The sequence below is a fragment of the Heliangelus exortis genome, chromosome Z (assembly GCF_036169615.1).
Source record: "Heliangelus exortis chromosome Z, bHelExo1.hap1, whole genome shotgun sequence".
Lineage (NCBI taxonomy): Eukaryota > Metazoa > Chordata > Aves > Apodiformes > Trochilidae > Heliangelus > Heliangelus exortis.
In genome coordinates this window covers 56031032-56046455 of record NC_092454.1, presented here as the reverse complement: position 1 = coordinate 56046455, position 15424 = coordinate 56031032, and the positions used below count along the sequence as shown (strand labels likewise).

The window sequence follows — 15424 nt, the reverse complement described above, 5'->3', positions numbered from 1 at the left end:
TGTACACAGCAAGATGAGGGCAGAGCACCAGATTCTCTCCCAGGCATCCAGTCACAGGAAGGAAGAATAGAGCAGGAAGAGGGGAACTTTTCCACCCTTCTGGATTTATAGGGTGTGGCAGGGAATAGAAGGGAACACTGATACTGTTTTGTTCCTGGGATCCCTCAGGGTCCTAAGCATCATCCCTGCTCTAAGTCTGGATATAAAGTGAACCTGTACCCACTCAAACCATAACAGTATTAATAAACTTACTGTTTCAACCTGTAACTTTTTTTTCCAGATTACTCATTCTTACAGCTGTTCTACAGCTTTGCAAAAAGCTTGAAATATAATTATTGAATAACTTTGAAGTCGCTAAAGAACCAGTGTAGTAAAGTCTGCCTGTCATTTGCTACTTGTGCCTAAAAAACAGTAAATATGTAGTTAATTTTTGAGTTGTTCTCTTTACATTAGTGGTATAGAAATCTTTTTTTTTTTTTTGCAATATACAACAAATAGAAGAAATCACAGTGAAAATCAGCACTGGATCTTCTATTGTCATTGTAAGGTAAAAATGAACTTAAGTAGAACTCATGGTTTCTTGTAATATGGTTTTCCTTTTTATTTTTTAATTTTTTTTTTTTAGTTTTTTTTTAAGACCTTTCAGCTCTTTTGAAGTTGTTTCTCAGCTGAAAAGGCATTGGATACCAAGACTAGGTTTCTTAACATCCTACAGCAAATTGTAGGATATAATTGAAATTTGGGTTTTCTTTGGTTTTTTTCCTTCTCCTGAGACAAAACGAGGTCTTCACTCTTAACAGGTAAACTGTACTTGCTTGTGGTATACCATAATTTTCCTTTTAAAATGTAAACCTTATGGGTTTATTTGTCTCTCTGGTGCTTAGTCCCTTTGTTTGGAAAGCAGTCATTGGGCCTATGCTTAGTCTTTATTTGTTATCCTAAATGAGGAGGACTTTAATTTCCTCTTTGTTTCATACTTGTTGTAGTTAAAGTTTAGCCCACCTGAGCTGCATTACTTGAATTATGTATGTAGACTGTTTTAAACAGTAATCCTTGGCAGGTATGGTTTGTGCCAATAACTCTCCCACCGCATCCTGAAGTTGTAATAGTATCCCACGTGGAAGTGGTTTAGTATTCCACATGGAAGTGTTTTTTTGTGAGCAGCAGGACATCTCCTATTTGGCATGTTCTGTATATAAATGGTAACCATATAGTGCAGAAGGGTTGTGTAGGTTTCTCTTGAGAGCATGGGTTACAGTGGCTGCATTTATTCAGCAATTTACAGGAGTGCTTTTGATCTTAAAAGTAAATGGATTTAAAGCTACTGTTTTGACATTAACATTTCATTGTGTTGAATTAGTTTCCTTGTGGACACAATTCTACAAGTATGTTCCTGTTTATGATGCTAATGGCAACTTCAGGACTTGTGAGGAAACAGTAATTTTTCTGGATGAGGCCTGAGGGTCCTAAATGTATGTATTTTAATGTATAAAGTTTATATGTAAATGCATAGTTATTCTGGTACAACAGTGGCACCAGAATCTTACTCTTAATCTGACTTCTTTCACTGTGACTTGTTCTGCTTTGGAAGGTTATAGTGGACTTTAAAAACTAGAGTTTTTTAGTTGTTCACTGTCAAGCAGTGTTTGTCTTTCTGCTTGTCCACTTGTATACAGATCAGTATCTTGTGATGAGAGTTCTTCATCAATAAGTATTTGGTGTGTATGAACTGTACTTTTCCTGGTCTTCACTTTTATTCTTAGTTTTACTTCACTTAACGTGACCTTCCGTTTTACTTAGCATCCTATTCTCTGTTCAGGATTTTCTGCTCCTTCATGCTTCTTCCCTTTCTCTTTGACAAATTCCTGTTTTTTTCAGACTTGCTTTCTCTGCAGGATGCTTAAACAGTAACCAGTTGCAAACTAAATTTTTGCCTGAGCTGCTTCCAGAAACAAGTAGATATTTCTCTGTGTAACAGACAGTAAGTTATGAGGTAGTTGCTGGTGCTTTTCATCTGCAGTCTTTAATTGATTCATTAGTTGATTCATTAATTGTTTAAATGTTAAGATATTAATCCTTCAAATTACAAGTAGAGAGTGTGTAGAAGAATGATTGCAGTTAGTTCCAAGTCTGGAATGCATTTTTCCTCCTTTTTGTTTTTAAATAGTTACTGTGATCTAGAATTATACCATTTCAAAACCCTCTAGTAGGCTGTAGTAAATTCTATTTAGTAGACCGAAAGTAGCTTTTGCTTGCTGTTGCTTAATAAGATATGAAGCAGAGAAAAAAGATATGCTGAGTTAAGGGTTCTCACTGAATTACTAAAAGCATGAAAAATATGTAATTGTTGAATATTGTCCTTTGGGTAACATCAGAGTTCTTAAATTCCTAACCTTACGGTTAAAATAATCTGTTTTCTCTAAGCCCCTTAAAAGGTAATTGGCATATCTTAAAAATTGTATATTAGCTTATTCCAGATATTTGGCACAAAAAAATAATAGCAGAAAAAAACCCAACTTGAAACAAATTTCACATTTCAGGTGTCTTTATCCTCTTACTTGAATATGTAAGCATCCCACAAAAGAAAAAAAAAGGGGAAAAAGCTGAGTTCAAAAAAACTGATGAGCTAAGGAGCTGTTGTTTCTGGTGCTCAGGTAATTGGTGCATTAATTCTTTGGCAGCATGACCCTCGTTGAGAGAAACCTTCTTTCTGGGAAAAGAAGCTATCTATGTTCCAATATAGAAGCTCTAAATAATTAGACTACAATATAAGTGTAGTGTAATTAAGGTCCTTTCCTGAACACTATGAAGGTCCTGGAGCAGTTCTTTCAGGATACTTTGGTGAAGACCTGAGCTTTTCTGAGTAAACAAAATGCACTGATTTCTTTTATTGAGGGGAGAAACTGGCTTCAAAGCCCTCTGGGATTAACGTAATCTTTGAACAGTTCCATGTTCCCACGTTTATTTTTAGATATTGAAGCCTACAGAAATACTAAGGAAAATAAAACCATGGTTTGCTGTGATTTACCATTTATTTTTTATTCCTGAATATGCTTTTTAGACTTATAAAAATGTAGCTACACTGGTGTATTCTTCACTTCCATGTTAATGGAAGATTATATTTAACATAGTTTTTCTTGATTTATCCTTATCTAATTATCTTCTCTCTCAGTAGTTCACTGCATATTTCAAAGTGGAATAACAAATTTTATGTGAAGAGTTTATTGTACTTGCCCTTTTCACAGGTTTTTTTGTACAAAAGCTTTTATTTGCTTTGTGTGTTTGGAGTTACTAAACAGTCAGGAAAATACCTAAGCCTTGTACAAAAATAAGGCAATTCCAGAAGAATGTCAGCCAATAAATGGACTACCTGTGCATATTCCAACATTATTTTCACTATTACTAGAGGGAGTAAAAGTATTTGTTGCTCTGGGAGGCAGGGTTTAACTTCAGTCTTTGGTTGGTTGCCAAGTAGGGTTGCTTGACTCTTTGTGAACAGCCTTTTGGAGGCTTATCAGAACTGTTTCCTGCTAAAGACCAAAACAGGCAATATTCATTTGAAAAAGTTTAGCTTTGTATGTCAAAAATCAGAAGCTTTTTCTTTTTAATAGGACATTTTTTTTGAGTCTTAGTTACATAAATTTAATGCATACCAATGATTTTTTTTTCATCCTTGTTGTGGCAGTATCTTTTTTCATTGAGTGGTGATTGTTAACGTACTATCATTTAAGGCAAAGCTCTATTACTGGACAAAATCAAACTGCCCATAAGCCAGTGTCTTGTCCTGGTATACTCAGCAGACGTGCACTGTATTGTGGAGTAAGATTTTCCTCTTAGCGTGCATAATGATGAACTTTAATTAGAGACGAAGTAGAGAGTGGTGTATTTTGTAACTAACAGACTTGTATAATACTGGTAGGCAAATTAGTAGTAAAGTTTGTGTGGCTTTGTGAAAAGTTAAAATGTTTTAATAACATCCTTTGTGGTAGCTGAGTACTGAAGGTTGATAGTTGCACTTAACTTGCTTAGGTCTGCATTTTCAGTGAAGTATTTTCGTTAAGGGATATCTGTCCCTATTACTTGACAATGAATTCCATGTGTTCTACTCCAACTATGAGTTGTGCCTTTTGTCACCCAGTCATTTTTGCTTAGTAATTCAGTTTGTGAAGAAATGAGACCATTTTTAGAAAGTTCTTTGAAAAGAGTTAGTGTTCAGCTGGCATAAATGCTTATGAATGCTCTAGATGCTCCAGGACATTTCTTGGAGACTTATGAAATCCCTTTACTTTGCAAAGGGAATACTCAAGAAGTTAGGGTTTTTGTTTAGGCGGTTTTTGTTCTGTGCTTGATCTCCTGTTGCTTTATTCTATAAGACCACACCACATTAGTATGTAGAACACAGAAGTAAGATACTTAAGTAAATTGTATTAGGAAAAGAGATTTAAGCTACAAATGTATTCTGTTGCCTTTTTGTTGCTGTTTGGATATATAGTTCAGAATAGTGCTCTTTTTTCTGATTAGCTGGTAGTGTTTCATAGACAGATTTGGTATTTTTTTGTCAAGATCCAAGGAGAAATGATTTTTTACATAAACATACATCTGTTATGTATAGCTGGTGTGTGGGTAGTCTGTTTAATTTGTTAAGCTGCATACCAGTGCTGCCTTCTGAGCTGCGAGACACATCACCTACATGCTTTGGCGAGACAAATTGTATTTCAGCTATTCCACTGTGGATCTGTGAATGGGTTTGCATGTTGTACCCCAGCCCCTGGAGCAACACAAGATGTAAATGTCCCTATATGCTCTGGTCTCTCTTAGTTTCTTTATTACTAGTAGTTTTGGGAGAAACATTCAAACTTTACAAGTGCTTGGAAGCAGAAGGGTTAATTTGGCTGGTAGTATCTTACTGTATTACTTATTGGGCTTTGGGGCAGAGCCTTTGTTTTAAATGCTGTTTTTGTTTTTAAATCAGGAGCCAATGAAGTCGAGAGCACCACAGCTACATTTGGAATACAGATTCTACAAGCAGCTAGGATCTGGAGGTAAAAAGCAATGTCAATACATTTTACTGTAATGTAATCCAGATCAGTTTTTCACAGATGTTTTCTGGCTTAGAAGTATAAATCGAGTTAATAAAATGCCCATAGTTACTTAAAGCAAAACAAAACAAAACAAAAAAACAACCCATAACCCAGTGGAATTAATGTATACATTTTTCTAGTACTGTAAGAATTTTTTGTTCTGTGCTTTGTCTGTGAAATCCTAAGACTATTTAATAAGTCTTAAATATCAGAAATTTTGTGTTCATGTAGGTGTACGTTAAGCTAAGCAGTCTTAGAGTATTCAGTGTTTTCTTTTGAATAAATAGTATAAATGACCAAACTGCTACTTTACTAATAACATTTTTTAGAGTTGCTATGATGTCTAGATAGCTAGAAGAAGTTTAAATGCATTTTAAGATTTGAAACTCATTTCAGTCCCCTTGGTGGTTTTGCACCCAGAAATACTCTGATTATTCCCTCAATTATAGACTTAGCACTTTTTTGCTTTTCTAGGTAACCAACACCTAAAATTTCATGTATTTTTATGACTTTTATAAAACTCTATATTGAGGAAGATATGAGGCTTCTTCTGCTATGAAAATTAATACAGATCTTCCCTAAGTGAGTTATGCCCTAGGAAAAAATCTGATTTTTTTTCTTTTAAAATGTTCCTTTAATTTGTAACACAGTATTTCATATGTCATGTAGTTAATTACTTTTTCAATTTCATTAGTGTAGAAATTTATTCTGTAAAAAAAACCTACTAATAGTTATTTTTACATCCACACTCATGTTTTAGGTTTTTTTGCCTTCCAAAGCCACCTTGAATTTTGTAACGGTGATTTTAAAGCTATGCTTAAACTACAGTAAAATGCTATTTAATCTGAAAAGTCACTTACAGAAGTCAGGGAGTACAAAATGAACATGCTTGTCTTGAATGTATATATTGATTTTTCATACTTTAAAAAATTTTTTATACTTTTATATTTTTTATACTTTTAAAATACTGCGTTAAATTTCAAAATTTGAGGATCATATGTTCATTGATTCAATCTTGTTTCTCCAAGTTTAGGTAGCTTTCAACACTTTGGCTCTTCTTTAAAGATCCTGATTAGGGAGACATACTTTACAATATTTTAATGTAGAACTTTTTTTTTGATGCTGTAGGATGAATGCTTTGCAGTCAGGAATTTTATGAGAACTATTGCAAGAAGTGAGCTTGCCTACTCCTGTTCAAGTGGCAGGATGTCTAGTCAATTGGAGAAAAATAATCAGGATAAGAAAGCTGGGTAGTTACTTCATGCAAGTGATAGGCTGAGGCATAGTGTCTTTAAACTGGAAGAAGGTATATTTAAGTTAGGTATTAGGAAGAAATTCTTCACTATGAGGGTGGTGAGACTCTGGCAGAGGTTGCTCAGAGAGACCCTGTCCCTGGAAATATTCAAGGCCAGGTTGAGAAAGGCCAGGTTTGAGAAAGCTGGTTTTGTGGGAGGTGTCCCTGTCCAGAGAGGGTGGGTTGGAACTAGATAAACTTTGAGGTTGCTTCCAACCCAAACCATTCTAAGACTCTGTGATTCTATTGTGTGTGGTTTTTTTGTAAGTAGTTGTACATAATCAGCATTGTGAAATAGCTAGTAAGGGGAAAGCAGAGATCTTAATCTGTTAGTGAGACACAGCAACCCAGACATCAGGAACAGTACCCAACTATGAAAACCAAGGGGTTTTGATCTAGAACTGCAAAGTAGCTGTGTAGTGGAGATAAGAACAAAACTGTAATTACTAGTTCAGACTGCAGAAAATAGGCAATGCTTCTCAAAGATAGGAACCCTTATGGGAATATTTCTTGGGGAAAAAATCTTAGCAAAGTCTTACTTTGTTTACATTTTTGTTTTCCAAATAAGTTTGAGGGACTGTGTTTAATGTAAGAATGCAAGTTAAAGTTAGTCTGCTTTACTTCAACTATCAATCTGTGCTTGCAACTGTATTTGTTGGGTGTATTTATTACTTTCTCTATTGCTGTATTGGAGAATGACCTCTATTTTTTGCATGAAGTTGAGGAGAGCTTTAGGGTGAAAACAAGAAGATAAAGCTGAGTTACTAGCCATCTTCATTGTTCAGGAAGAGCCTTATGTAGACCTTCTCTGATCTCAAAGTAATCTACTTTTCAAAGTCAAAGCCTTCATCACAAGGTGTAAGCTCCTTGTAATGTATTTTTGAGTCCTGTGTGACTTTCTCAGGCATTCCACTTAAGACTCATTATAATGGGTCTTGTAGGAAATACCCATCATGAAGAAATTATTACTTGTGCTATCATTGTCTTAGAAGTTAAAAAAAATAGTGATTCCTTGTCTTTCTGCCACATTCCTTTTTTCCATCTCTGCATGAGTTGGTCCCTCAAGCCTAAGAATTTACCCAGCCTAATATTCTTTTAGAAAAAAGTTATAGAATTATACAGTAGAATTATACAGGCTTTGTCCTCAGGTAATCTGAGGCGTTTGGTTGTACTTAGTTATTGTGACATCTACGTTTGCTGTCACATGTAGATTTAAGAACTTGTGTCATGTGAACAGCTGGAAAACTTAGTGGTAGAAAGTTGATATAGTGAGTGATAAATATAAAAAGCAGCCACGTAAATGTATAAATTATATGTACATAGGAAGTTCCCTATGTAAAAGAGGAGATACGAAAGATCTCTTGCCAGATCTGTCCATATAGGCAGCATTACTCTGTGGGCAGTTGTATATCTGTCAGAGTGTGTAAATTGGAGGACGTAGAAGAAGAGTCCGTGGTAGGAGGTATAAAATAACTATAGTTTCTGGAAGAAATTTGAAGTAGTAATTGTGAGCAGACAGGAGTTTTCTCTGGTAATTACTCACTGTACTAGCAGTTCCATTTATCTGGAGCTTTCTGGCTTCTAAGTCTCTAAAGCACCACATTTGCAGACTTTGCTGCAGTGGTGTTCGTCAGTGGCCAGTACTGGGACAGGAACTATTTGAGATCTTTGTCAGCAACATGGACAGTTGAATGAGTACACCCTCAGCAAGTTTGCTTATGACGCTGAGCTCTGCAGTGTGGTTGAATGCAGGGAAGAGAGACCATCCAGAGGGATTATTAAGATCTCTCTTAAGGCTTGAGAGGTGGTCTCATGTGAAGTTTAACAAGGCCAAGTGCTGCACAGGGTTCAGGGCAATTCCCATCACAAATACAAGCTGGGCAGAGAATGGATTGAGAGTAGTTTTGAGAAGGACTTGGGAATGCTGGTTGTTGAGAAGCTCAACATAAGCTGGCAATGTTTGCTTGCAGCCCAAAAAGCCAGTCTTATGTAGCTGCACAGCCAGCAGGTTGAGGGAGGTGATTCTCCCCCTCTGCTCTTCTCTTGTCTGCTCTCCTCTGCTCTGGTGAGACCCCACCTGGAGTCCAGTGTCAAGTTCTGGAGTCCCCAGCACAAGAAGGACATGCAGCTGCTGGAGTGAGTCCATAGGAGGGCCACAAAGATGATCACAGGCAGGCTGAGAGAGTTGGGGTTGTTAAACCTGGAGAAGAGAAGGCTTCAGGAAGACCTTATAGCAGCCTTTCAGTACTTGAAAGAGCTTACAGGAGAGCTGAGGGGGGACTTTTTACAAGGGTGTGTAGTGACAGGACAAGGGGTAATGTTTTCGAACAGCAGTAGGTAGAAATAGATTAGGAGGAAATTGATTGATGTGAGGGTGGTGAGAAACTGGTATGAGTTGCCCAAAGAAGATATGAGTGCTCTCTCCCTGGAAAGTGTTCAAGGCCAGGTTGGATGGGAATTTGAGTAACCTGGTCTACTGGGATGTCCCTCTGCCCATGGTAGCGGGGTTGGAACTATCTTCAGTGTCCCTTCCAACCCGAACATTCTATGACTGTTCCCAATCCTTAATTAAAGGAATAATAATTAACTGGAGCTTCAGATTTTAGAACATGATCTCATTTCTAGAAGGAGGGCTTTATCATTTGTAGCAACTGTAGTATGAAAGTTGAAGACAAAATGTATACCAGTGAACTACGAAGTAGAAAGTAATTCATTTAAGGGTAGGCTTTCTTAGTTGTACGTAGGAGCTAATGAAACATTCTTTACCTATTTGTGTGTTTTTGACATAACCTGCCTAAATGGATTAATAACAGTAATTCAGTATAAATGCACAGTGGGGTTTTTTGGTTGTTTTGGGGTTTTGTTTTTTTATTTTTTTGGAGGGGGGGGTTTGTTATTTTTCTGGGGTTTTTTGTTGTTGGTTTTGTTGTTTGTGGTTTGGTGGGGTTTTTTGTTTGATTGTTTTTTTTTTTTTAACATGTTCACTTGAACTTTGGTTTGACCTATGCTCTTAGGTAGCTGAGAATTTGCTCCTGACCTGAAAACTGACTTTATTTAGTCATGCTGTCATCCTTTATTACATTTGTTCTACTTTCATTTGGGTTACTATTTAAACAGTCAAAGTAGTTTTTAATCTCTTAAGCAGTAAAAGTACAGGTCAGAGGAACTTAGTCTTGCTCTAGGCTTAAAAGTTTGTTGTAAAAACACTTAAATTCAATCAATGAATTTCTTGATTGAAGATGTATTTCTTCATGTGCAGTATTAATCTGTGTACTGATAACTGCTGTTGTTTTGTGAGTTGATTGGGCAAATGGTAACTCAGTTTTGAGTTCTATTGTTGCTGACACGCTTTAACAGGAAGGCTGAGTTGCTCAATGATTAATGGGAATAACATTAAGCTTAATTAATGAGCAATGATAATATAATAATGTGGGTTTTTAGGTATAGTCCAACAAAAACTAAAAAAATGTTGTGGGGAGTTTTTCTTGTTTTATGCCAGTCATTTCCAGTGTGGATCTCAAGGATGTGTACAGAATTTCCTCAATTTATATTTAAAGTATTTTTTCCCTATAATAAGTAGAAGAGATCAAGTAAGAATAGCAGCGGTATAAATTTAATTAAAATTTAGAGGTGAATGTATTAATGTTCCTGAGGAACAATATTGACTGATAATAAGAAGCCCAGCAGTCTGCAAAAAATTGTATTGATTTTTTTAACAGGGCATCATAGAGGTATAGAAGAGAGGAGTCAATGTTTTTTGGATAAACTATAATAGCTGTGCATGTGAAGGAGCTGTGCATTGTTCACAGGACAGTGTAAATGTTGGATAAATGTATATTCTATTTATAAGGTTTAGAATAAAAATACATGCCTAATTCTGGTTTAGTGACATAAATAGTTATACTTAGATCAATTTTTAAGAAAAAATCCCACTTTTACATCACTCTTTCTTGTGTCTGGAAACGTGGGTCAGTTTAACAGCAGGCGTGCTGTTGGCAGGTGTGTATACCTGACCCAAAAGGGTAAAACGATTTTAGGACAGGAATTGGGAGGGCTCATTGATAGAGCTTTAAACTAGATTTGAAGGAGGAAGAGTATAAAATCTATTTTGTCACCATCACCAAGCTCCAAATGGTAAAAACACTTGCTAAAATATGGAGCTGCTCCACTGCCTCTCCTTCCTTCCTTCCTTGCCTATCCTTCCTAGGAAGATATTCTGGGAAAATATTTAATTTGGTAAGACAATCACAAATTGTTCTATGATTGGATGATTGTCCCCATTGCATAGACACCTTCCTGAGATTGCCTTCACCCACATCACCCACAACCCAATTATTCTGTGATGGGATCCACCCAAAGGTACTTAAGGATCTGGCTCAAGTGGTCACTAAGCCACTTCCCATCATTTACCTGCAGTCTTTGCCAGCTTGGCAAATCTCAGTGATCTAGAGAGTAGGAAATGTGATTCCTATCTAGAGTAAGGCTCAGAAGGTGTATGCATGGAACTACATTCCTATCAGCCTGACCTTGGTGCTGGGAAAGGTTACAAAGGAGCCCTCACAGTCATATTCAGGAGAAACTGGTGGTAGGGCCCAGTCAGCCCCCACCATGAAAGGTGGATTCTGCTTGACTAACCTGATATTATGTTATGACAAGGTGACTGGTGACTTGGTAGACAAGGAAAAAAGGCTGTTCATGTTGTTTTCCTGAAGTTTAATGAAGCCTTCAACAGTGCTTCTCACAACATTCTCCTGCATAAAGTGGCTGCTCATGGCTTGGATGAGTATATACTTTGCTGGGTTAAAAAAAATGGCTGGCTGGACTTGAAGAGTTATGGTGAACGGAGTTAAATCTAGCTTGCATTCTGTCACAAGTCATGTTCCCCAAGTATCAGGGCTAGTTCTGCATAATATCTTTGGTGATTTGGGTGAGGGGATTGAGTTGCACCCTCAGCAAGTTTGCAGATGGCACCAACCTGGGTGAGAGTGTTGATCTGCTTAAGAGTAGGAAGACTGCAGAGAGATCTGGACAGGATGGATCAACGGGCTGAGGCCCATTATATGAAGTTCAACAGGTCCTGTGCTTGGGTCACAACACCCTGTGCAATGCTACAGGGCTGGGGAAGAGTGGCTGAAGAGCTTCTCAGAGGAGGAGCCAGGAGCTGTCTGAATATGAGCCAGCAGTTTGCCCAGGTCTCTAAGAAGGCCGACATCATCCTGGCTTGTATCAGGAATAGTATGGCCATCAGGACTTGGGAAGTGGTCATGCTCCTGTACTCAGCACTGGTGAGGCTGCATCTCAAATCCTGAGTTCAGTTTTGGGTTTCTCACTACAAGAAGGTCATTGAGGTTCTGGATGTCCAAAAAAGAGAAATGGAGCTGGTGAAGGGTCTAGAGCACAAGTCTTAAAAGCAGTGGCAAAGGGATCTGGGGTTGTTTGGCCCAGAGAAAAAGAGACTGAGGGAAGACCTTACCACATTGTACAAATACCTGACAGGAGGCTGTAGCAAGCTAGGTGTTGGTCTCTTCTCCCAAGTAGCAAGTGGTAGAGCAAAAGGAAATGGCCCCAGGTTGTGCTTGGGGAGGTTTGAATTGAGTATTAGTGAAAATTTTTTTATTGAATGTTTTTTCAGGCACTGGAACAGGCTGCTCAGGGAGTGGTTGGGTTACCATCACTGGAGGTATTTAAGACACATGTAAACATTGTGCTTAACAACATGGCATAGGCTGTGTTACATAATTGTAGTAAACAGTGTGTAGCCTTAGGCTTAAATGAGCTTTGCTGAAGTACTTGAGAAAGTAACCAGTGTGCATAACTGTCATGAACTAGCAGTAACTTCTTGATTTTTCTTAAGATGTTTAGCAAATGCTGATGTAATCAACCAATGATACTTCCTTTATTATTTTTCAATCTTGACTTCGTTATAGAGAAAATAAGACCTGTCAGCTTTAAAAATGTTCTGGATTTCATGTACCTAAACATGGCAAACTAAAGCATTTAAATTATAAACCAGTCTTGACAGATGAAAGAAATGGTTCTGTTCAATAGCTCATTATTCAGTGCTTAGAAACTGGGAACAGAAGAAAACGCAACTTGTCCTTCCTTTTCTGCTCTCTGAATATAGAGAGAATTATGTCTTATGAGAAAATACTGGAGGTATATCAGTGTATCCAGTTGTAGAAAAAATGACTGAAGGATGCATGCCCCTTATTTGATATTCTTATGTTTTTGATATTTTAATGAGGCACAGTTTCTATCACAATGTGATAATTTAAATAGAATACTTAGTGCAGTTTTCTTGATCTGATAAACACAAGGTGATGGACTCCTGTAGTTAGCTTTTCTAGAAATTCTTTGTGAAAATAAGCTCATACAAGGAGTAGAAGCATCAGCTTTGGTTTTCTTGTTTGCTTGTGCTAACATTAGCAGCATTATGCTTAATGCATTGTTTCTTCATATGAATTGTTTTAAACTGCTTGGCCATTTTCTGTAATTTAGTGAAAACCAGACAGTATTATCCATAAATCAACTTAAATGGGCACACGTAAACTGCAGTAAGCCAAAAGTGAGTGAATGAAGTGTTCTACTGTCGTCATTCCCGCATTCCCACTCCTCTGCCAGGACTTCTCCTGTGTGTGTGATACAACCATCTGGCTGAGTGAGGGCTCCTGTGTAGATGTATGCAGAGTATATAAGAGATTGCTACCTGAACATACAGCAGGATATTTTTGTTCCCATATATTTTGTTTGGAAATTGTGTATATTTTGTTCTGAACTTAATTTTTACTTCAGTTATTTTCTAAGTAAAGAAAAAACAACAAACAACCAAAAAAAAAAAAACCACCAAAACAAAAAACCAACTAAGCTTTAGTGGTGTGTTTTTTAGTGTCAGGGAATTGTCATGATTGGACAAGACCTTGGATCACCATGTCTAACTGTCAACCCGCCCCCCAAAATCTAAAAATTTAAATGTGAAATCATATTTTATTCAAAGATTTTTCTTGTTCTAAGTAATTTTAATGATTTGACAGTAAGAATAGAATTCAATACATTCTTTATAGAACAGTTTTTGTAGGAGGTTAGGAAATGAAGAGTGTCTGCTGTGATACTTTGGAAATCAGGGTGAATATCAAAGGTTTCCATTGACTCTTCTAAAAATTCCCTTTTGTAATCTGTTCTTACAATGACATTAAAAAAAGTCTCTGGCCTTCATATGGTTTGAACTAGTAAGGCTCACTCTACTGTACATTTTGATGGAAAAAACCCCAAAATCAAACTTCCACTGTGCTTGGATTTTAATAGACTAAATCACACTTAAGAAAAATAATGTGTTCTATGTTACATATAAAATATTCTGTAGATAATAAAGTGGCTTTGTCATGTAGGTTATCATAGCTTTAACTTTAAAAGTTTAATTTAAATGCCTATTTTTTTGAAAAGGAGCTTATTTGAGCTTATCATACTTTCAATTTACTTAACGGGTAGGCTCTGATTTTTTTTTTTGTATAAAAAGTTCTAAGTCTTTCACAAGGCAAACATGTAATATTCATAAAAAATTTAATGAAATAGGTGCCACCTTGGTTACTCCTGTTATGTCTTACCTGTAGTTTTAATGAGGTTTTGTTGTTGGGTTGTTTGAATAATGTGTTTTTAACTTCAATTTGATAACAGATAGGAATTTTATTGATATGTTCAGTACTTAACTCATTCCCCTTATCCTTCCTTAATTTGTATCTTCTTTTTACAGATGGAATACCTCAGGTTTACTATTTTGGCCCATGTGGCAAATATAATGCTATGGTGCTAGAACTACTTGGACCTAGTCTGGAAGATTTATTTGACTTGTGTGGTAGGACATTTTCTCTTAAAACCGTTCTTATGATAGCCATACAGTTGGTAAGTAGAATAGAAGTTAATTTGAGTGTTCCTTACAAAAACTAAGTCAGTCTTCAATGGATTAAATGCTTATTTCACATAAAAGATTTGCGTTTCCTTTGTTTTAAATTGATACTGGTGGATTCTGAAGAGCCTGTGATGCAGTTTTAGCAGGAAAATTTTCATATTTTACTCCCAATGATTTTGCTTTAGTTTTGCAAGAATCATTAGGAGGAACAATTTTATTGTGTCTTCTGTGTTCCCATAACCACAACCTTTATTCACAAATGTTAGTTTGACGCACTCAGTGAAAAATAAGACGTTATTTAAAAAAACAATAAAATTAACCCTTGAAAGCGGTTGGATGATAGGACTCCCAAATACCATGACTTTTTTTCCTGAGCATTCTTGGAAAGAAAACAAACAAATCAAAGCAAACAAAAAATCCCCTCAAACTCTTTTAGGAGTACTAAAATAGCCAAAACTTATTCAGTGAAGAATTTTTCTGTTTTTTAGAAGATTTTCTGATTTGGTTCCCATGTGATGGTGGGTGGAAGTGAGAAGAGAGTGAGAGAGCATTAAGCCTTTGTGTGTTAAGCTTTTTAAAATGCGCTTTAAATAAGTCATTACAAAATATTAGAGATTGAACATCCACTGTTCTGAAAAGATATTGATATTTTTTCCTCATGAAGTGTTAAAAATAGCTGTTCAAAAAACAGCTGTTATTGGTTAACAGGCCTGCCGCTATAGACAAATAGCTGTCATTTTGTCTGCAAACAAGCTGAACACAAAGTTAATTTTAAAAGATGTCAAATCATCACAGATCAAAGATCATTCTTATTTAACACTTGATGTTACTTTCTGAATATGTAAATTTTGATAGAAAGTGACCCAGCTAGAATGGAGGTTAAAAGTATGGTGTTGAACTTTCTGTGCTTCTCTCGTTTATACCTTTAATATGTAATACATTTACATGGGATTTTGCTTCTCAGTACTTGGTGACATATTTTCTGGTTATAGTTTTAATGTACAAAATGTACTTGGTGCCAGCTGTTCTTAAATAAGATAGCTTCTGTTATATACTGATTCATGCCTAATGTCCAGTGTGAAAGCTTCCAATACTTGTTGTGGCATATCTTAGAGGATGTATAAAATTTTCATTGACTTTAACTGG

At 36.4% G+C, this 15424-nt stretch overlaps 1 protein-coding gene across 8 annotated transcripts in view; it reads left to right on the top strand.

Moving 5' to 3' along the window:
• CSNK1G3 (casein kinase 1 gamma 3) overlaps positions 1 to 15424 on the top strand; it is a 69978-nt gene that overhangs the window by 24744 nt on the left and 29810 nt on the right. For all 8 annotated transcript variants that reach the window (XM_071732049.1, XM_071732046.1, XM_071732050.1 and 5 more), the window contains 2 exons: positions 4973 to 5042; positions 14123 to 14271. In XM_071732049.1, the coding sequence (XP_071588150.1) occupies positions 4973 to 5042; positions 14123 to 14271 (219 nt within the window). The remainder of the gene's footprint in view (positions 1 to 4972; positions 5043 to 14122; positions 14272 to 15424) is intronic.